The 22,887-nt window shown below is 34.8% G+C and overlaps 3 protein-coding genes across 4 annotated transcripts; 1 reads left to right on the top strand and 2 right to left on the bottom strand.

Annotated features, from left to right (window-relative positions):
- Positions 1 to 315: 315 nt before the first annotated feature.
- On the bottom strand, positions 316 to 2,607 carry LOC111414992 (transforming acidic coiled-coil protein). Of its 2 annotated transcripts, XM_071198505.1 has the most exons (3): positions 2,460 to 2,607; positions 2,092 to 2,385; positions 316 to 1,618 (listed from the first exon to the last, which is right to left on the bottom strand). In XM_071198505.1, the coding sequence occupies exon 3, from the start codon at positions 1,420 to 1,422 to the stop codon at positions 628 to 630; it is 795 nt and encodes a 264-aa protein (XP_071054606.1). In that variant the 5' UTR covers positions 1,423 to 1,618; positions 2,092 to 2,385; positions 2,460 to 2,607; the 3' UTR covers positions 316 to 627. The 2 variants fall into 2 exon arrangements, with proteins under 2 accessions (XP_071054606.1, XP_022902245.1); XM_023046477.2 differs by having other exon boundaries at positions 2,164 to 2,607.
- A 7,157-nt stretch (positions 2,608 to 9,764) lies between these two features.
- Positions 9,765 to 11,282, bottom strand: LOC111415090 (forkhead domain 102C). Its single transcript, XM_023046601.2, has one exon. The coding sequence runs from the start codon at positions 11,051 to 11,053 to the stop codon at positions 10,190 to 10,192; it is 864 nt and encodes a 287-aa protein (XP_022902369.1). The 5' UTR covers positions 11,054 to 11,282; the 3' UTR covers positions 9,765 to 10,189.
- Positions 11,283 to 18,936: 7,654 nt separating this feature from the next.
- LOC111415129 (neprilysin-4-like) lies at positions 18,937 to 22,405 on the top strand. The gene is made up of 11 exons (XM_023046663.2): positions 18,937 to 19,009; positions 19,360 to 19,459; positions 19,509 to 19,710; positions 19,764 to 19,878; positions 19,937 to 20,124; positions 20,175 to 20,537; positions 20,588 to 21,202; positions 21,246 to 21,473; positions 21,525 to 21,636; positions 21,686 to 22,172; positions 22,231 to 22,405. The coding sequence occupies exons 2-11, from the start codon at positions 19,392 to 19,394 to the stop codon at positions 22,328 to 22,330; spliced, it is 2,478 nt and encodes an 825-aa protein (XP_022902431.2). The 5' UTR covers positions 18,937 to 19,009; positions 19,360 to 19,391; the 3' UTR covers positions 22,331 to 22,405.
- The last annotated feature ends 482 nt before the right edge of the window (positions 22,406 to 22,887 follow it).

Raw genomic sequence — 22,887 nt, 5'->3', positions numbered from 1 at the left:
AACTCCGAATCAAAGAATAAATATGCAAAAAATATTTTTTTAGTTTTCATAAAAATAAGTAAGCTGTGTTTGGTAACTCTTGGTTCACCTGAAATAATACATGCTGTTCAGTTACGATAGATAACATTATTTTTGTTATCTCCAAAGTTGATAAAATCCTTTACTACATTTTTTTAAACATTAAAACAATTAGTTGTGACTGAAACGGCTTATAAAAATAAACATCGTGTTAAGATAAGGATTAATTAATTTTTGGTAATTTCTGATTCATGTACCATAATAGGTGTGATAGAATATTAATAAATGTGATCCACAAACTATTTGAAATGTTTATTAATTCATTTATTTACATTAATATCATTTTTTTATGTTGACTCGTAGTTAATACAGTTTTTAAATAAATTACATTTTATTTTGTTTTAATTTTAAGCGAAAAAAAATTAGAACGACTAAAAAACACAACAATAAAGAGTTCAATTTTCGTTTTTTTGTTTAAATATATTAATAATGAACAAATAGAGAGACGCGATATTAAAAATATAGATGTATATATTATTATTCTATATATATGTACCAGTTTCTAAGTTTTTTTTTTAATAGAAACATATTGCATCAAAAAAAAAGCTTTTATTCAACTCTTCCGGTTACTTCATCGCATAAAGCGGCCAATTCGGCGCATTCTTTCGTTTTTTGTTCCAAAGCATTCGCAAGCGACGAATTTTTTATTTCCAACCGTTTTACTATCGCCGATAATTTATGTAATTCACCTTGATATCGTTCCCTGGACGAATTCAATTCACGATTCGATTTATCAATTTGCGCTTTAGCGTGGGCTTTTAACGATTCATATTTATCCTCATTTTTTCTAATATTTTCATTAGCCAACATTAAACTTTGTTGTAACATTTCCTCGTTGTGTTTATAACCTTCAATAATCCCTTTACTACGTTCATATTTTTGGTGTACATCGGAGAAAGCTATTTCGAGAGTTGCTAAATGCCTTTTTGCCGTTTCGTGTTCTTTTTTTAATTTTTCTATTTCCGAAACTTGTTCGCTTATAGTTTTTTCATACTCATCCATTACTTGTTTAAAACCGTCCTCTTCTGTGCTTAATTTATTTAGTTGATCCAATAATTTTTCTTCGCGAATTTTCATTTTATCAAGATTTTCTTTTAACACTTTTACATCGTCGTCTTCTTTTACTTCACTCTGCGCCTCCAATTTTTCTTTAAGCTGGCGAATTTCCTGTTTGTATTGCATTTCTTTTCGTTGAGCTTCCGCTTCAGTTTTAATAATCACCTCTTCTTTTTGACGGAGTTGTAAGTCCAATGTTGCTCTACCTTGTTGATATTGATTCAGTTGTAGTTTGAGATCGGAAATTTCCTGCTCTTGTAACGCTATTTTGTCATTTAAATCAGTCATTTTTAACTTTGTTTTTAGGTTTTTCGTTAAAATTTAAAATTTGTTACAGAAATAAAGCTTTTTCTTTTCTTTATTTTATTATTTATGGAATGTCAATGTTTTTAATATTAAACATATTTTATTTTTTGTTTATGTTTCGTAGAGAATCATATTTCAGAGATATTTTTCGTTTACTTAATATACAACATTGTGAGATCTAAAAATAATTATAAAAATCAATGATATAAACATTTTTATTATAATTTATACAGTGTGTATCTTGACTAATATTGGAGATATGAGGATATTATCTGCCATATTCAAAAAAAGGAAGTGATCATCAAATGTATCAGCAAATACTTTAGAAATTTTAAATGGAACATGCCCAATTTTATTATGTATTATAAAACTATAATAGTATAGTATTGTTTATGATACTTGAGGTGGAGATTATCAAAATAAGAAATTATTTATGGCTTCCCATGGCACGCAAGTATTGTTAATTATATTTTATAACATCATACCTCCAATAATGATCAAGATATCTGGCGTGGCATCTAAAATCAAACACACTGTATATTCCATCAATATTATTAATATGATGATCAAAATTATTTCTTTTTCTTTTCAATATGTTAGTTAAAATAATTTTGAGTCACTTTCTATTATAATAAAATTTTGGAGACTTACCTAACGTTCCAATTAAAGTACTCAAATAAAAAAAATAAAAAAAAGCTGGGGTTTATTTAAATAAGTACTTGCATTTACAATATTGAAGTTTCACTGGACCGTGTGGTGTGGGTTAATTAGTGATAATTCTCATAGAATCGGGTGAATTTTACAAATTTAACCGCATATGAACTGCAGTTGTTTGACATTCCACACTGCAGAGTTTTAACACCATAAATGCCATTTGACAGATAAAATAACTGACGTATAACATCCAGATTTTAACCTAAATGTCCCTCCAAAAACGCTTATTTTCTAATTTCCGCAGAAAATAAAAACACCTCAATTAGTAACTATTTAAAACCCGATTAACTAACGATGGCACACACCCTGCAAATGACAAAATTTTTTGAGGTTATGCTCGAGTTTTTTTTCCCTTTCTGACACAACTCAATTTTTCTTATTAAAAAGAGATTTAGATTTTAAAGGGATTTAGATTACATTTAACACTTTAATATTGTTTATGAAAGGATTATAAAATACGTAAAATCATTTGTTAAAAAAATCTACTTTTAAAATTTCTCAATAGATGTCACTACTTTGTAACAAATCAATGTCTTAATTCCGATTCTCAGTTATAGATGGCACTTTATATCTCAAAAATTTGAAAAAATTTCTCTAATTTTCATATTTCTCGATATTTACGCATCTGAGAGCAAAAATGAAAGGGAGCAATATTGTTAAGAATAAAATTTGCTACAACTTTTGTTCTAAAAGTTTTTTTTGTACTATGCTCCGTGTTTTATCATGAAAAATTGATTAATTTTGATCGTTTTAATTGAGTTATATTAAAATCTTGCCTTTGTTTGCTTCGTAGACGTTGGCCGCCACAAGTATCATGAATAATACTTAATAATCTCGGCCGACTTCGAAGACGCCGGCCGCCCCAATTTACATAGGGCGGCCGATGTCTTCGAAGTCGGCCGAGATATTTCTTCCATAAACTTCAAGTAGGATAGACTTGGTTTTACGCTCCGAATCCCAGGTGATACCATTAATAAGTTTATTGAAGAAATAATTTCGGCCGACTTCGCAGACATCGACCGCCCTATGTATTGTTGATGAAACTTGGAGCGGCCGACATCTTCGAAGTCGGCCGAGATTATTAAGTATTGTTCATGAATCTTGGGGCGGCCGACGTCTTCGAAGTCGGCCGAGATTATGAACCCGCCCCAAGTTTTATGAACAATACTTAATAATCTCGGCCGACTTCGAAGACGTCGGCCGCCCCAAGTTTCATGAACAATACTTAATAATCTCGGCCGACTTCGAAGACGTCGGCCGCCCCAAGTTTCATGAACAATACTTAATAATCTCGGCCGACTTCGAAGACGTCGGCCGCCCTAATTTACATAGGGCGGCCGATGCCTTCGAAGTCGGCCGAGATATTTCTTCCCTAAACTTCAAGTAGGATAGACTTGGTTTTACGCTTCGAATCACAAGTGATACCATTAATAACTTTATTGAAGAAATAATTTCGGCCGACTTCGCAGACATCGACCGCCCTATGTATTGTTCATGAAACTTGGAGCGGTCGACATCTTCGAAGTCGGCCGAGATTATTAAGTATTGTTCATGAATCTTGGGGCGGCCGACGTCTTCGAAGTCGGCCGAGATTGTGAACCCGCCCCAAGTTTTATGAACAATACTTAATAATCTCGGCCGACTTCGAAGACGTCGGCCGCCCCAAGTTTCATAAACAATACTTAATAATCTCGGCCGACTTCGAAGACGTCGGCCGCCCCAAGTTTCATGAACAATACTTAATAATCTCGGCCGACTTCGAAGACGTCGGCCGCCCCAATTTACATAGGGCGGCCGATGTCTTTGAAGTCGGCCGAGATATTTCTTCCCTAAACTTCAAGTAGGATAGACTTGGTTTTACGCTCCGAATCCCAGGTGATACCATTAATAACTTTATTGAAGAAATAATTTCGGCCGACTTCGAAGACATCGACCGCCTTATGTATTGTTGATGAAACTTGGAGCGGCCGACATCTTCGAAGTCGGCCGAGATTATTAAGTATTGTTCATGAATCTTGGGGCGGCCGACGTCTTCGAAGTCGGCCGAGATTATGAACCCGCCCCAAGTTTTATGAACAATACTTAATAATCTCGGCCGACTTCGAAGACGTCGGCCGCCCCAATTTACATAGGGCGGCCGACGTCTTCGAAGTCGGCCGAGATTATTTCTTCAATAAAGTTATTAATGGTATCACTTGGGATTCGGAGCATAAAACCAAGTCTATCCTACTTGAAGTTTATGGAAGAAATATCTCGGCCGACTTCGAAGACGTCGGCCGCCCCAATTTACATAGGGCGACCGAGATTATTTCTTCCATAAACTTCAAGCAGGGTATCCAACCTAAGTATTGTTCATGATACTTGGCGTGGCCGACGATACCAATAGATTTAACTTCTTTAAGAAAACTCACAATTTCTATTGTAATATCGAAAAATGCCCTCTAGTGGCAACATACCAAATAACAATCACCATAAATAAGGTAGGATTTGTAGTCCAAGAAATGCTCTTTTCAACGTTACCAAGCTTATTAAATTCCGTGCAGCCATTTTGAAATTATTGGCATTTGTTTACAAACATTTAAATCACTTTATTTTTAACGATAGGGCAAAAAGTGCTTAAACAAAAAAAATTATAATTTATCTAAACTTTAAAATGCACATATGTACTTTTTTGTAAAGTTAATACAGCGGAATTCCTAGTGATAATCTTAGAAATTTGAACATAATGTCCAGGATTTTCTCTTAGCCACTTTACTCGTTAAAATTTTTACCGCAAGTCTCTACAAGGAGTAACTTCTGAGATATAGTACTTTGCTTATTTGGCCACTTTGTACATTTCACGATCCTTTCCTAACCGGTTTTCACAATTGTTAAGGTATTATATCTCAAATCGAGCCTTCAGGGTTACTCTTAGCGCAGAAATACCATAAAACAGTGTACTAGTACTACTAATTTTAGTATTATACGATAGTAACTGAGGCTAAATCTGCCGATATTAATTCTATAAACAAAAGGAGCTGTGTGCAAAAGTCGGGTAGGTACTCGTCTACACATTAATATTGGTGTAATTAAGTTATTATTAGAAAAGAATTAGCTAAGGAAGGAGAGGTTAAATTATAATTTGTATACACAGGAAAAAATCGTGTCGTGTAAAAATTTTAGAGTAGTTGGTAAAAAGAATTAGAGTAAAAATTGTAATACCACATGGTAAAAACAACTCTAATGTACACTATATTTAATATTAATATAGAGTTCATATATTATTCACTTAATAGGGTAGTTTTTACAGTTCTCTAAAGGAGAGTTCTTTTTTACTTATGTTAGTGAAGTTATGTAATATATAAAACATTAAATTTTACACTAGACGTGCTTCGTAAGCACCGCACTATTTTGCTGTGGTGTGATACAGCTAAAATTTAACGGTCATCTACTAAACGAGTCGGAACTCAATAGCGTCTCGAGACCTGATTTACGCGATATAGAAAGAAAGAACGATTATTTTTATTTTAATTATGTTTGCCAAAATAAAACATTCATGATGTGAAATTAGTGGAACTTCCGGAAGATTTTACATACAAGTTCCTTGTGAAGATTGGTAAGTATGTGCAACTTGGTGCAACTATACATATAGGAAACTTATAGAAGACTCATTAGATGCAGTTTTGATGATGACTCGGTGGAAACTTTAAAATGAATTAAGGGCCGGTTGTACAATATAGCGATAAACTTCCCGACAGCGTTATCTGGCAGATAAGTTAGTTTGTACTGTATTACAATGTACGGATATTTTTGTCGGTGAGATTATCGGCAGGATAACTTATCGGGTACTCAGCGGTGCCGATAAGACACTTATCCGGCAGATATTTATGGTTACCAAGGTTTTTATATAAAAACTTTGTATGATTACTGCCTAGGTTAACCTCTAACATTAAACGTTAACCTTATATGTACGATGTGTCAGTGGAAATTTTTTTAAACAATTTATATTGTCAAAATCATAATTCAAACTTCAAAGAAAGACGTTGGCGTTACCATTCTACGACATAAATCACTAGATATGGGGAAAAACTACTACCAACCGACTCTTATTTCGCCGATAGCAATCCTACCGACAAAAACAGTTTGTACAACAGCGAATATCTTTATCCTCCTGATAAGTTTATCGGGCGGATAGATATCAGGTAGATTTATCGGTATATTGTACAACCGGCCCTAAGTATTATATATATTATGTATGTATATAAACAGAATTTAATTTTTTTTTTTTTAACAAATATTTTATAATTTTGATTTTTATTACAAACGTAAAACTTCCCTAAAAATACTCCACTTCCTATTAAATATTAACACTAATAAGTGGAAGATACACACTATTTAGTGATATTTTGTCAATTAATAGAGAAAAATTAGAGCGAATTTTTAATAATTTACACTGATTAGATTAGAAATGTATCTAATTAGAGTCACGACAACATCTAGTTAGATTACATATAATACACTGTTATAGAGTAACGATTTTACACTATTCACCTACACTATATAGTGCAAAAAAATAACTAAATAAATTGGACCGATCTGAACCATGTTTTAGAGTTGATTTTTACTCTATATTTTTTCCTGTGTACAATTCAGTTAATAAAGTTTGAATTAATTTGAGTTTAATTATTATAAAACATATTAATATAAAAATCGCGATTGAGATAGTTGCGTTTGAATGGGATTTAGAAAGCTTTTGTTGGTTTGGTTAAAAGTTGGAACGGGGAAGGACTAGAAATATCCCAAAGCGTATGCAAGGTTGGGAAGGGTGTTGTAATTTAATCATCCCGCTATATCCCAAAGGACCGTATTCCTCCGGCCGCGTGACAGCTGCGAAATCACGTAAAACGACGGAAAATATTTCCATAATGTTTACCTAGCAACAAAACATCCAACAATTTTAAATTGGTCCGATAAGTTTTTTTGATCTTAAACTTTCGATGTTAACATTATTTTTAAGCGTAGATATTACTATTAAATGTTGCACTTAAAATGAAACCGACGCGTCAATAATAAATGCATTACGAGCATGGAAAATGAAATTATCGGGGTGCGAACTAGCGTTGGCGTGTTGTTTCGATAAACCAATTATACAACCCTTTAAAGGACAAATAGCAAACCTGCGTTGGTTGTCAAAAACGACGTCGAATCGAAAGCAACTTCGGTTACACCCCTTAAAATAGGCTGCATAAAAATCACCATAGAAAAACACCAATCTGTCAACAATGTTTCTGAAAAAAAAAGAAAAGATGAATAGAAATGTTTAACGCAAAAACCATTTAACGGTCAACCCGACGACGGTGGTTTCTTTGTTATGGCTTTTGTGCGGTTGAAGAGCGTCAAACTTGACGTCGAAGTAATCACGCCCCCGTCACAATATCCTCTTAAGTTTAAAGGTTTTCCCTAATCTCGACATCTCCCCCGGGGGAACCAGGTACTACTACCATTTCGCCGTTTAATTAACAGTAACATAATCGGGTTGATCTTTGTGTTCCACGTTTAATCTCCTTTATAACGTCCCCCAACAATGTATTTCATTATTGTTCACGTTTGGTCAATCGACGAAATTAATCTCTTTGGTTTTCATTATTTTTAATACGACTAGATAAACTCATTGTGGTCTAAAATTATATATATATATATATAAAATTATGAATTAAATTAAGGTGTATAACTTTGTGTTGTCTTAATGATATTGATGATAGACTTTGTAATAAAGTAAAGTCTTGTGACGGTGTGTATGAAGATTTTAATGTGTGTGGGTTGCGTTAAGTAGCCGTATGGAAGCGTTTGCTGGCGGTGAAGTTTGATATTACAGAGTAGAGAGTCGTCGGATGGATGTTTCTCAGATAGAACGTGACTCGGCAAGATTTTCCAATAATGCCCCGGGTCTCGGTCAAATGACAGATCCTTAGCAAGATGCACGGGATCATTGTGGCCGAAAACAAAGTCAAAACACGCGTTCGACGTCCCGTCCGAGTTTGAGAACGGCGCGGGATGCTCAGTACAAGACGCGTTTGTTAAAGATATTTTCGTGTGGACGTCTTCATTGTTCGGCCGGACAATCGGCTTTCAAAACAGCGTTGTCGAGTCACGATGGTGTCTAGTGCGAGGTTTTTTCTCGAAAAACCGTTTGAACAAAAAACTAAATAAATAAAAAGGAAAATGTGGTAATTGTCCCGACGCGAAATGGTAAATGAGGGGGAGAAGCGCGAACGGAGGCTGTGGAGCGCTCGTTCGGGTTCCGTGGGGGGTGAGGTTTATATTATTTCCAGTTTACTCGCTATTTTACACCGTCCTAGGGGCTGAATAATTCAATAACATCCTAAATGGGCGGCACCAACATCAAAAAGGCGAACTCAAACACGGTGAATTTCAAATTTTCTCTCTTGAAACAAAGCTTACATCTCAATGTATATAAAAGTCGATATTTTCTTATAGTTTTGATATTTAAACTAAAAATCTTTCGAAATAAATTCGATCCTTTATGAAAAGTATCCAGTATCTTTCGCTTCTCAGGTAAACTGAGCGTTTTGTTTGCGATGTACTTGAACCACACCTTGGACTTGAGGTGGCCTCAACTAATATTTGCCGGTATCACCGCGTGTATTTGTCCTCGTCCATGATGAGTGCTCTCCATTCCCGAAACATTTGTTTATTGGGACTGACACCTTCCTGTTTGCACGTGACCGTTTTCCAACACTATACACTACGCATCAGACCAACCCGCCTCTTGACAAATGGAAGGGTAATTTGTAATTATTACCTTTTCAAAAAACCTCTATATCTTTCGACTTCCGTCGCAGCTGACGCAATGACTTAACAATTTATATTAAGATGAAACGATAAAAAAAAACAATTTTCATTCATTAAACATAAATAAATATAAAGTTATGTTTGTGAACATTTACTTGATGGACAAAAGAAAAAGTGTACCCTAAAAATTCAAGTGAATGAGCCACCTCAAGTGTTAATTCATTAGATAATTCAATGGGGATTTCTCATGGTTCGACGCCCCTTGCACAGTTACAATTGAATTGTAATTGTGTTTATTGAGCCGTGGTGGAATTACTTTCTAAATACGAACCAAGGCAAAACGGAGGGCTATAGTTACACCCTTAGGACCGCCTCCCGTGGTGCCCCACAACGCGAAATTATTTTACACCGGCTAGTTCACAATCGCAACGGTAACGAATTTGTTTAAATACCCCCCGGAGCTCTTACACATATGCCCCATTTTATCTGCTCAGCGACCAAGAACTAATAATAATGGCCGACAACGTTTCGAAATAACAACAATATTTTGAATCAAACCTTTAATTTGGCAAAAAAAGTGCTTACAAGATTAAATTTGTAAGATGGTGTAAACTTGAAAAATACGATAATCCGGGTACAAAACCACCTCACCAGGGGGGCCAAATAGGGCCATGTCAAGTAGATTAAGGCACAAAGAGTACTTACTTTGAAAAAGCCACAACACTTCCACCCCACGAGAGCACAAAACACTTTATCTCGAGAGCACTGTATGGGCCTTAGGCAATAAAACAAAAACGACGCGGGGTTCTCTATAATTATCGATATATTTACATGAGTAGATATACAATTTTCATGCATAATAGGTTGTTTTTTTTTTCATTTATAAATGTACAATAACCCTTTCGCACGAAGTTTCTATGTTACATCGTTCGAATAAATAAATTGCATCTATAGTATTTATATAATCGTTATGCGGTTTATAATATTTATATTTTATTTTTGTATATATTTTTAATTTTAGTTTTGCTAATTTGTAGGTTAAAAATTCGATCTTTAAATTTCAAATCAATTTTAATCACTTCGATTTCAATTCAATTTTATTTAAATTTCTTTAAATATATTTTTATATTCCGCTACTTACAAATTTTCGTGATATCAAATTAATAAAATAATAACAAACATAACATTAAAAAAAATTTTAAAGATCGAAATAGTCCAAGATTAATTTTTTAAAAAATCCACTTTAAGAATCAATAGTCTCATTGCTTGTGGTGGTGGTTTCATTTTGACTTGGTCTAGCCTGGAGCAAAGCCTGATAGTAGTTGACAATTGGAAACATCGGCCACGGTCTTGACGCGGATTGCTCTTGTTGGTCGCTACTCACCACGTCGATGTCTTCTTCCGGTGTATCATCGCCAGAATCTGGCGCTAAAAGTGATGCGACGTCAAACTGTCGCTTTCTAGACGTTCCTTTGGCTGGTGTTGAAAAAACTGGCGTTGAGGGTCCAGGAACTACAACGGGTGGAGATACTGATAACGGAGGAGGACTTGGAGAGTCTGCACCATCTTCATCAACGGCTAAACCCATGTGCTTTCTTACTTTTCTTTGAGCTTTACGTCTTCGGAAGTCACCTTTGCGGAAATCTTCAACGTTAGCTGGATGTATTGCCCAGTAATGTCCTTTTCCATTCGCGCTTCTACCAGCTTTGATGAAGCAGTCATTTAAAGAAAGATTATGACGTATCGAGTTCCTCCATCCGGGTCCTCTGGTACGGAAATATGGATAATGATCGAGGATGTGTTGGTAGATGTCGGATAGCACTAATTTACCTTCTGGTGCGCTTAAAATTGCCATGGCAATGAGGCCGATGTAACTGTGTTGGGGTTTAGGTTCTTCGGGTTGTAGAGCTCGGGGAAACAGTGGATAACATGGAAGAGGTGCGGGAAACGGGTTTAAAAGGGGATAACGAAGTCGTTCAGCGACGGCATATTGATATAGTTGAATCCTATATTGGTCTATGGGTAACATAGATCTGGGCGCGTTAGCTTCGAGTCCAAAAGCCATCGGAAGCCTCGGTGAAGAGCTGGAGCTATCGTTGCTGCACATCGTCACAAGCAATGTCAATAAACACTCGCGACACTCACAAACTGGCCCAAGGTGTGATAAAAATCAGTTTGCGGATCGTGGTGCGTCGCCGGACGGTGAACGAGCAACACTACATGGTTAAGAGATCTGGAGTCCCGGGCATCTAAACATGTTACAAACACGGACTATTTGTCCACCAATATTTGACAACAGAATAGAGGCGGGATTCGAAACAGCCAATGGCGGCCGATCTCGGCCTTCCGGCAGACGCGGAAGGTACGCCCCGCCATGTTGTGAAACTTGCGTGTTAAGGGTATCTTTTCGTTGCCGGGTGAGGGGCGCAGAATTTATTCGCACCCCTTCCCCCTCAACGCTACCCGAATAGCATTCCCTGCGCCCCGCGGACCGCGTCGCCGCCCCAGGCCTTCGTCGCGTCGATCCGTTCCCTCTCCGTACCCCGAAGGCGAATCACGAATTCTCACATTATTTGCAAATTATTTTTAGCGCTTCCCAGCAGGGCGATCATTATTTCAACATTTTCTTTTCGTACCCCTTTAAACAATTTAAACCGATTTAAACAATTTCTAATTTTAACAAAATTAAGTAACACAAAACAGGTAATATTTTGTAATTTAGTTATTATTTGAGATATACAATTATTTACTTATAAACAATACGTTACTTAACTCAAAAATCAAGAAGATTAAGTCATGAACAAGATTATACATGGCTAATACACTATAAATTTAATATATGAATCTCCAAATTTGTTCTGTTAATATTTTAGATTTTAAAAAATATTTGCAATAAAATAATGATTCTGCAATATAGGAAAAAATAAAATAATTTATGTATTTTGAATAATTAAATTTTGAGAAAAATTTGAAATTGAAGGGATGAAAACATATACAGGAATGAAAGACCCTTAACAATTATCGATTGAATTACATTGAGCGATGTTTGTATTTAGCATATTAGAAAAAGGATCGGCGGCGGTGGCGGCAGGATAGAGAAAAGGCATGGTGGTGGGGAAGAAGCGGTAGACGGTCGAAAGCAAAAGGAGAGGCGCAGGACGAGGAAGCGAAGAAATCTGAACAGGGAGGGGCTACGATGGGTGTGGCTTCAGCTGAAATGCCAAAACTGAACAAAACGAGGGCGAGAGGCCGCGGTAGTGGCCGTTTCGCTTTTAAACGCAGTAAAAAAGTCGCGGAAAAAGAAAAAATTGTCCGTCACGGTGGAAATCCAGCGGAGACGGATGGGCAAAAAGCGCAAAACGGAAAGAGAGCCGGAAAATTGGCCCCTTTTTCGGGAACCCCGTGTTGCCGCCGGCTGGGGCCGACGTGGGGCGGCGCGGAGTTAATTTGCGTGCATTAGTTCGCTGCGAATTGCGGTGGACAGACCGATGGTCACATATAGATCCGATTCGAACTATTGTCCCCCATCGTCATTCTGGTCACGGCTCGACCGTATCCCGTAACAGTCATTGTGTTCCAAAACACACTGCTCGCCTGTGATACACTCGCACGACTACACCAACTGCCCGATCTAACCCAAAAATACCCTCAGGACCTTACTCCCAACGACTTCTTCTTATCCAACTATCACCCTCAATTTCACAGGACATCCAATACATCTAAATTTTGATTCTTTTACAACCACCAAACCAGAAAACACTTTATTACCTAAAAACATACTTATTAATAAGCTATTTTCCAACAAAATCATAATCTCCATATACAAAGTTGCCTATCTTCTCCAATTCTACGATAAAAAAATCTAAAAATACAAATATAAATCAAACCCCAAAAAATATGCTTTCAAAATATTCTTGCCTACCTTATTCAAAGAAAAGAATCTTTTCAAAGAAATTATGTTGGTTGCCTATAGCAACAAAATAATTTTAAAAATTGAAATAATATATTTATGCCTAAACTGTTTGATATAAATCTCTTATTGGCATCGTAAACTTAAATGGGCATGTGTTCGGGGTTTTGTCGGAACCATTAACGGGTCCATAATAAACCGCGAGGCACCTCTCTCATTGTGACGAAAGTTTTGTGTTACCGAAGTGGTGTGACATAATAAGTTTTAGCGAGCGCCGGTTGGGGTTTAGGCGCACAATAAACCGTTTATCGGACAATGCGACAAAATTGGACAACGTTGAATTGGTGTAACGCCGTTGTCGCATTCGTAGCTTCGTAACGTGAGAGGTTTTGCCGAAATTTGAAACCATCGGCTTCGATCTTCTCTTTTTCTTTGACATCGCGCTTCCGTTTCACGCCTTTTATACCTGCTTATTAATATATATATGTATATATATTTAGGTAAACAATCCCCACTTTATTATTTCAATGTATTAATTTAACTATTAACTTTATTTAAATCAAAACAACAATAAAACGAGCAAATAGATTAAACTACAATAAAAAACGAACAATATTATAAAGAAACTTTGTAAATGTAAATTGATATTTTTGAAAAAAAATGGAAAGGTATTGTCAGGCAATAAAAATAAGATTATAGTTGAATACCGAGGTGTCATCCTTTAAAGTGAGTGCCAATTTTTGGGCAGGAAGGACCCCGAAGGTCCGTGTTTTGACAAGGTACGAACTTTTACAAATTACCACTTAAAACTATTGTTGGGATTTTAAAGAAAATATCGCCAGGGGTTCCGCATTATGTGCCCGATTTAGTATTCAATGGCAAAAGACGATGGGGACCCACCCTTCTTCGCCCCGATGTGTACCAACGAGTAAATGAATGGAACTTTACCTACCCGCCCAATCGCGTTAAATATTTCTCTATTATGTTTCTAAATAAACACTCCACACGCCAGGTCTATTATTACTATTTATCGACGCGGCAATATTGCAGTTTGAAATTACCGATACGCACTCGACCGGGTTTTTACAAATCGACGTTGCGTTTATTTCGAAACACCGGGCCAAATTCATTTTATCTACTTATTTTACAAACCGATATTGAATCACACATTTTTTTACTCTAATAACATAATATATACATACACACTCCTTCATTTACGAACGTCCAACCAATCGTTTAAATCATCTCTCTCTACAAACTGTATTTTCTGAAACATCTGTAACCTCCGTATTTTCTGTATTATTTACATCATTTGTATCTTCTGTGCTATCTGTATCGTTTAATACGGCATTATATACTATATCTTCAAGTCGTAGTAAATTCGCAAAATCTAAAAACAAATACAATTTTTTATGTTTATAAAAAGATCCAAAATTTGCATGCAATAGCATAACACAAAAATTTTGACTATGACATTTTCTTCTTTTGCGACCGCGACAATGTCAAACATTGTTGTAATATTATAACACAATTTTTGGCTGCATCTTCATTTATTTTTCTTCTTCAATTGACTTCAAAAAGCAAAATAAAATGTTTGTGTCGCAATGCAAAACGTGATCAAATATTACCACGTGAAAAGCTATAGTACAACAACATCACATTTTCACGTTAAACTAAATTCTTGATCACAAAAAGTGTCAGCAAATTGGCTTCACAACTAAAAGGTTAGTTTTTGAGTTAAAAATGTTTTAAACAGAAATTGTTATCAAATTTTTAGGGTATCGATTGTATTAAAATAATTGTATAAAGTCTAATTGAGATGTCTTATAGCTTAGAATAATTGATTACTTAAGGCAAGATCGCCTGTCATTGAGGCTCCATCATTAATACCATATCAACCTAAAATTAATCAACAAATTGAAGAGTACTAAACTTAAAGCTGAGAATGGATGTTAAAGCCGAGGAGCAAAAATTAATACCATATCGACCTAAATAAGTCAACAAATTGAAGAGCTAAGAATGTGTGAGTTTAGAAGATAAAGCTGAGGCCACATCAACTCAAATCTGGGCAAAATCTATTAATACCATATCAACCTAAAATTAGTGAATAAATGCTAAGCCCGGCTAAGTTTAGAGCTAAGAATGAAAACTCTTTAAGTTGGCAACTTTGTAATATTATCATATAACTATAGATCGCAGCATATAGATATTTGTGTTTTTACTTTACACTATTTATTTGATTAAATGAAACTGATGATGATTTAGAAAAAGATATTTGAAGATATAATAATAAAAGAGTATGCATTTTAACAGTGTCAGTAATAATACGGTGAAAGTTTTAGGTAAAGCTTTTAGCCGGAGCTTTTACGACGCAGCTTTTAGTGACGCCTCCAAGAGTCAAAAACGGGCCGGGTTGGTGTAGAAAATTTAGTTAGATATCGCTTTATCGACGGCCTTTGAAATGACACCTAATTTTATAACAATTTGGGCCGCATGCAGATGCCGGCGACATGAAAGGCGTCCGCTAATCGAATCGTGCCCGAGCTAAAAAGCTCGAAAGCCCGAAAGCTCCCGTTGCCATTCCGACGATCGATTTTTGCCCCCGGCGCCCAGGGGGGCGAATTAAATGTGTTGATTGTTTTATTAGGAGGGGAACGCGACGAATTAGTTTATGATTACATACATCACACGGTATTTACCGCTATTAGTTAATAAGGGGTACAGGACCCTTCCTGCGGGACCTCCTCCCTTGGGCACAACGTACGGACAGAATTCCTGACATCCAAACCCTCTGTATATTTACATACATAACTCGTAATTTGATCCATTTGACAAATGCCAAATTGCCCATTTTATTATTCTACTCCAAACGTTTTATAACCCTCTACACAAAGAATCATTTCTACAACATTTTGAACTATCGAGAAAAGTCGTCACTAAATTTCAACGTGAATTTCTCTTTTATTATTACTTTTTAAATGTATATAAAAATTTTTTATTGATTTAACTTCATAAATTATTTAACCGAAAATATTTTTTGTATAACATCGTATAAAAAAATTGAGTTATCTCCTAAAACGATTTTTTTTGTATTATATGTGGGGATAAAAACGATCTTTATAAATCAAATTTTTTTTGGTAAATTTAATTTATTCCTTTTTGTGATTTTAAGTAAAACTATATTAAATTGAGAAAAATTATAAAAATATCTCTTTTTTTATTTAAGTAAAAAGTTGGGTTCAGTAGGAAATATTTTTGGGAGTCGTGGAAAGTCGTCGAAATATAGGAAGAGACGGTTGCCGCAGCGGCATAGCAAGTTGGAAAGGGTGGCTTGAAGCCCCACCGTTCCCTGGGGATGCCACTAGTCTGTAATTAAACCCCCCTCCGAAACGGGCATCCCCAAGTTTCCCCTTGGAAACTCCTCGCTACGCGAACAAGGATAATATTATATAACCCATAGAGAAATTGATCGCGGATTCTGACTGTTATACGTGTTGGATATACTTTAAGCGGATTACTACGGGCATTGCGGTCGGATTTCGCCTTTTTGTGGCCGCCCTGTATAGAAATATTTAATTAAATATCGTCGGAGATCGAGAATTTTCTTCCCCGATTTTATAGACCGTTGGGAGTTTAACTGAAAATAATCATCCTTATTTTTTTATAATCACTTTTCTATCCGTTTTGATTAATTCAGAAAGGGATTTAAGTTTACCTTTCCAAACTGTTATATATAAGATTATTGATTGTGGTTTTGTTTTTATTGAAACGTCAGTAGAAATTTGAATGTAACGTTTTCGTTTCAAGGATCAGATAAAGTTGGAGGGTTTGAGTCCCCCGAACCCCGTTGTTGGCGTAGAGAGGCACGAGAGAGGAAAACGGAAACAATTAGAACAACAATGGTCGTTTGGCCACGCATACACTAAACGGCATTCGGGGCAAATCTTCCAGAAAATACGTTTTTGTTAAGGTTATTTCGGGGAGAAAAGTCCTTTCATATTTATAATGGGGCGGGATCCGACGGCCGCTTTGATCGCTACCGTCGTGATTCGAATCGTCGCTGAATTCAAAAAAATCTTCACTAATCACCTAATGGTTTCAATGTCAAAATATATGAATTGATATTTTTTACTGCATTTTATTATTTAAAAGTTTCTTTCAAAGTGTTGTAGAGCGCGGCTAAAACACAAGAAATGTCGGGATGTAGATAATTATAGAGTAAATTGTATCAAAACCTTATTTCTACCTTACTAAGTTGCTGAGTCACTTTACCTACTCAGAATGTGACCTTAAACGTTCAAACTGTTTCAAACTCGAATTTACTTCAATAAATAACACATACATAATTAATCTTCTCATGATAATTAATAAACTTTTAATTAACAAGTAATTTGTTAAAAGAAATTTCATTTAAAATTAATTTATAACTTTATAGAGCGTTTTAAAGTAGAGTAAAATATTAAATAACGGCACGCTCACCGTCTAAGTCACGACGACACTTTTACCAGTAACTACTTAAGTGCGGGAAGTAAATTATAAAGGCAACGCCGAGATAAAGGCGAAGATATTGGTCGAATAAAAGCATTGTGCCGCTAAAACCAACTTGTGACAGGTATACAAGTGGGTTATTAATTAAGTCTCTGCCGACGAAATGGAGTTTTAAACATCCTATTCTATATCAAGTTTTTTCGTACTCAACATGATACAAATAAATATTGTTAAATAAATTTTTTTCTTAATAGATTAATTTTTTTTTTGACAAAAATAATCTCACCAAACGTTTTTTCCCTGGATTTATGAGAAACGTGTTGCTGATAGAATATGGCGCAATAATTAAAGATTATGTCACACCCGTTACGTTACCATGTCACACCCAGTACAAGTTTAATAATAAAAAATAACTTCGTATAGAAATTTAAGTTTTTCCTGACTTTATAGAGTTTCATCAATGTTTTGCAAAGTAGCTTCCATGATGTTTTCGTCTTAGTTTATATTAAAAATTCCAAGTGGATGTTTAATCTAAAACATTCCATAATTTCAGCACATTATCTTTTTGGTTCTTGGAGCTTCGGCTGTGTTATTAATTAATATTCTAAAAAAAAGTAGTTGCATGATTCTGAGAATTCTGTAGAAGATATTTTTCAATATTTCAATACTGATATTGAACGTGAATAACACCAATACCTCCAATACTTGATGTTTCTTAAATATATGCATTGAATCTGCTTCATGAAACCGTCCAAAATAAATTCTTGGCTGTCCCCAATTCAAGGGCATATTCCTACATCATAAACGATCGTTACTAAAACAATAAATATAATAATACTGTGTAGAAAGTAAGACGACGGCTGTTCCAAGTATCATGAACAATACTTGGGGCGAAAATGGTGTGCCATAAGTGTTGTGTCTTGTTTTAATAATCTCGGCCGGCTTCGAAGACGTCGGCCGCCTCAAGTGTCATGAACTGATGAGATTATTGCTTATATCACAAACAATATTTGGGCGGCCATGGTATACCATAAGTAATTTCTTATTAAAATAATCTCGGCCGATTTCGAAGACTAGAGATATCTGTTGTGACAACCAAAATCAAGCACACTGTATATACCGGGTGAAATTTAAATTGAGATCTAATAACTAATAAACTATTAATTTTATTGAAAAAAGTTTCAAATAAAATATTCACCATATGAAGAGCGAAAGCACTTTGTATGATTTTCATTGCATTTTAGAAGCACCATCAATGCCTTTCAATTATTAAGTAAATCTTTTCAAATAAATACATTTTTTTTGACAACTATGCTATTCTTCATGGCAAAATAAACAACTTTTATTTGAAATTTTTTTTTATTTAACGTGTAATTAGATCGTAATATCGTAATATACTTATTAGATCGTCTAAATTGTGCTTTTTTTAATTAATATTGTCGCGTCCTCTATGTTCTAAAAATGTAATTGTTTCCACCTTAAATTTTTTACAAAAAAGATTGTAAATGCGTTACAAGGTGGGGGTTTCTTCATTATAGTGGCCAATGTTTTTTAATACCGAATTACAACACATTTTAGTGTGTCATATGATCGAATCGAAATCAGGTAGCTTCAATTACATAGAACTACTTGGGTGGTTTATGCTCTTCGGGTCACCTCTTCTTGGTAAGTTTCAATCCATACTTTTATTGCCCAAAAAATTACAATCTCTGTTTCCGGAATCTTAAAAATTTCTAATTTTTCGAATTAATAATTCACATTTTTTTGCGAATATAACATAATGTGCATTTCTTGGTATGACTATTATAAAGAATTTTGATATTTCTTTTTTATCAGCAAAACTATTTTCGTTCATTGAAAATAATTTTTCCAATAATTAATTTAAAAATAAACTAGTATATATATATATATAAAAGATTACATTGTAGAATCTTTTCGTCGAAGTAGTATAACAAGTTAATTCGGCAATTGCGCGAAAGGTCAAAGTAATAGAGCAACGCACGGTATTTTTGCAGCTCAACTCAGTGTGTCAACAAGATCCGTCTAAATGGATGGAAGAAATAAGAAGTGGTGCGTGTGCAGGTTAACCATACAAAAGGAAACAGGAAAAGTGCGGTATGTAGCCTAAAAAAGAAAAGGAAATTAGTTAAAAAGTGGATTTTAGATGGTGCTTTGGATCGGAAAGTTCTTGGACGACGAAAGTCAAGATATTAATGTTCCTACCTGTTGTGTTGTTGACGTTCGTTGCTCTTTACATTGTTATCACTCACTTTAATGAACAAGCCCACATGAATAAGACAACAAACGTCAACAAAACGAATGAAATAAATCAAAGTGATGCTAATTTTGTTGGTGACAAACGAATGGTTTATTTTTTGACACCTTCCTCGGATACAATAAACCCATAATTTTTTTTTAGTTTAATAACTTTTTTGATGACTCAGATTTTGATGCAGGTCCAAAAATCTTTGAGTACGATCCTTTTAAATTATGGAACGACGCGTTAACATCAGAAGAAGTAAGAAAATATCAAGGTGAGCTAAAAATGTTTCGGATAAAATTATAAAGTGACTGAAACATTTATTATGTTAGGTGAGAACATGTTAAGATACATGGATATGAGCACATCACCTTGCGATGACTTTTATCAATATGCTTGTGGAAATTGGTCTTTATATCACCCAATACCACCAGATAAAATTGGTTATGACACTTTTGAATTAGTCAGAGAGAATTTAGATGTTTATTTGAAAGAACTTTTAGAAAATATCGATAACAACGTAAATATTCTAAAATAATTTCGATTCTTAATAATAATTATTGTTTTAAGGAATCTTTATTAACCCAGGAAATTATTAAAAAGCAAAGTTTTAGTTACTCGACGGGAAATGTTCCATATTTCGAAAAACTCCTCGAAAATTTAAACGAAACTATTCTTTTCGATCCCATTTTAAAATGTAAATACATCTATAAATCGTGTATGAACGAAGAATTAATTTCAGCAAAAGGTTCTCAACCTCTTTTCGATTTACTCAAACATTTAAGATATTGGCCCGTTATCCAATCAGAATGGAGCCCATCTAAATTTGATTTGGTTTGGTTATTGGGTCAATTAAGATTATATAATAACGATATCTTTATTGAAGAATGGGTGGGAATTGATATAAAAAATTCAAGTGAACATATAATACAAGTAAATAATAAATAAATAACTTTCTATATCGATTTAATTTAAATTTTTAGATAGATCAGAGTTCGTTGGGTTTACCAAATAGAATATATTATTTAGACCCGGAAATGAAGAAATATTTAGAAGCTTACCGTCAATTTTTATTGGATACAACATTGATTTTAGGTGCAGATTACGAAAAAGCTAAAGAAGACGTAGACGATATCATCAGATTCGAAACGGATCTCGCCGAGATCTCCTTAGACCCGGAAAGTCGAAGAAATTTATCCAATTTGTATCACAAGCTTAGTTTGGGCGAGCTCCAAAACGAAGTTCCCGAAATCTATTGGATGAAGTATTTTAAAGTCGTAACCGATCGAAATTTACCGTTAGAAACAAAGATCGTTTGTTATTGTATTGATTACTTGAAAAATTTGGTGATTTTATTAAAAAAATACAACCCAAGAACAATAACTAATTACATTTTATGGCGATTCGTAAGAAATAGAATTAATAATCTTGACGAAAGATTTAATTTAGTTAAGCAAAGATTTTATCATATTCTTTTTGGTCGGGAAAAAGCTCCTCCAAGATGGCAATTTTGCGTCGCTCAAGTTAATTCTTACTTAGGGATGGCTTTGGGACATCTTTTCGTTAAACGTCATTTCGACGAAAACGACAAAAATGACGTAAGTTCTATTTTAATAGGATTCTTTGTTAAACTGTTGTTAGACTTTGCATATGACCAGAGAACTACAAGAAGCGTTCTTAGACATTTTGGAAGACAGCGATTGGTTGGGCGATTACACCAAATCGGTGGCTATATCAAAAATTAAAGCTATGAGATTAAAAATTGGTTATCCAGATCTAATTTTGGATACATCGGCTTTAATTGATCGATATCTAGATATCAAAGTGCATCCTAATTATTATTTTGAAAATTGTTTGGTGGTTTTGCAGGTAATAAATTAGCTATAAGTAATTAATGAGGCTTTATTATTTGTATTTTAGCACGTCGCTAAAAGCGAACATTTAAAAATAGGAAAAACCGTCAATAAAAACATTTGGAATACACCCCCAACTATCGTTAATGCTTATTACAGCAGGAATAAAAATCAAATAAGTATACTTTAACATCTCAACAAAAAAAATGTTATGCTAGATTTTTTTAGTGTTTCCTGCTGGAATATTACAACCACCATTTTACCACCAACACTATCCCCAAGCATTAAATTACGGTGGAATAGGTGTGGTAATTGGTCACGAAATCAGTCACGGTTTTGATGATAAAGGTAAACTTTTCGACGAGGACGGAAATTTGAACAGCTGGTGGACGCGCGAAGCCACGGAAAAATTTCAAGAAAAATCAAAATGCCTCATTGACCAATACAATTCGTTTGTTGTTCCCGAAATCAACACGAAACTCGACGGCGCCTCTACCCAAGGCGAAAACATCGCCGACAACGGCGGCATAAAGCAAGCTTACAAAGCATACAAAAAGTGGCTAATGCTCAACGAAGATTCCAAACTACCTGGATTTAACGCGACCGATGAACAATTATTTTTCATTAACTTCGCCCAAGTTTGGTGCGGAACATCACGACCAGACGCAACGAGAAATCGAATAAAATCCGCCGTACACTCACCAGGAAGATTTAGGTGAGAACTCAGCCTACAGCTTATACAACCCAACACACTTAAATCATAAAATTTTTAGGGTTTTAGGCACATTGAGAAACTCCGAGGAGTTTTCGAAAGCTTTTAGTTGCAAAGCTGGATCTCTTATGAATCCGAAAAAGAAGTGTACTATATGGTAATTTATAATATTTAGATTTAAGTGTGTTTATGTTTTTTTTTAACTTAATGAAATAAATGTACAAATGTAAACTTTATGATGCGGTTTATCCATTACAAATCTTAATCTTATAAAATCTAAAATATGTCTAGATCTGGAGGGGAGAAAGTTGAAAAATTAATGAGAAAAGTGGCAGTTTACAATGTAAAATAGAACACGTGGGAAGAAATTAGTATTTCCATTAGAATTAAGATGTGCATCAAAGTGAAATGTAAATAATTTCCTTTTTTTATAGGTGGGGAGTATGAAACACGTTGAAATAAATGTATAAAGATGTAGAAAATTCACTCTTGATGTGAGTTTCAATCTTGGAAAGGTAGCAATGTTGATGTTAAATTTTGTCTAAACAACAAGGATGAAATATACTTGAAGCACAATTTTGAATGACATCAATTCCTTCACAAGCTTTAGACTTATTGATCAAGTAGCGCCATCTATTAGTAAGAGTATTTCGCAAAAATTCGCGTTTCTCATTGGTTAGATTAACCTCCAATCCAACCGTTTATCCACGCCATCTAC

This window comes from Onthophagus taurus, chromosome 8 (assembly GCF_036711975.1).
Source record: "Onthophagus taurus isolate NC chromosome 8, IU_Otau_3.0, whole genome shotgun sequence".
Lineage (NCBI taxonomy): Eukaryota > Metazoa > Arthropoda > Insecta > Coleoptera > Scarabaeidae > Onthophagus > Onthophagus taurus.
This window is presented reverse-complemented; position numbering and strand designations above follow the sequence as displayed.

Coding starts and splice junctions, on each gene's coding strand:
- LOC111414992 (XM_023046477.2), bottom strand. CDS start 1,422: ATGACTGATTTAAATGACAAAATAGCGTTACAAGAGCAGGAAATTTCC.
- LOC111415090 (XM_023046601.2), bottom strand. CDS start 11,053: ATGTGCAGCAACGATAGCTCCAGCTCTTCACCGAGGCTTCCGATGGCT.
- LOC111415129 (XM_023046663.2), top strand. CDS start 19,392: ATGGATGGAAGAAATAAGAAGTGGTGCGTGTGCAGGTTAACCATACAA. Junction 21,203..21,245: donor ACGAAAACGACAAAAATGAC/GTAAGTTCTATT, acceptor AACTGTTGTTAG/ACTTTGCATATGACCAGAGA. Junction 21,474..21,524: donor ATTGTTTGGTGGTTTTGCAG/GTAATAAATTAG, acceptor TTTGTATTTTAG/CACGTCGCTAAAAGCGAACA.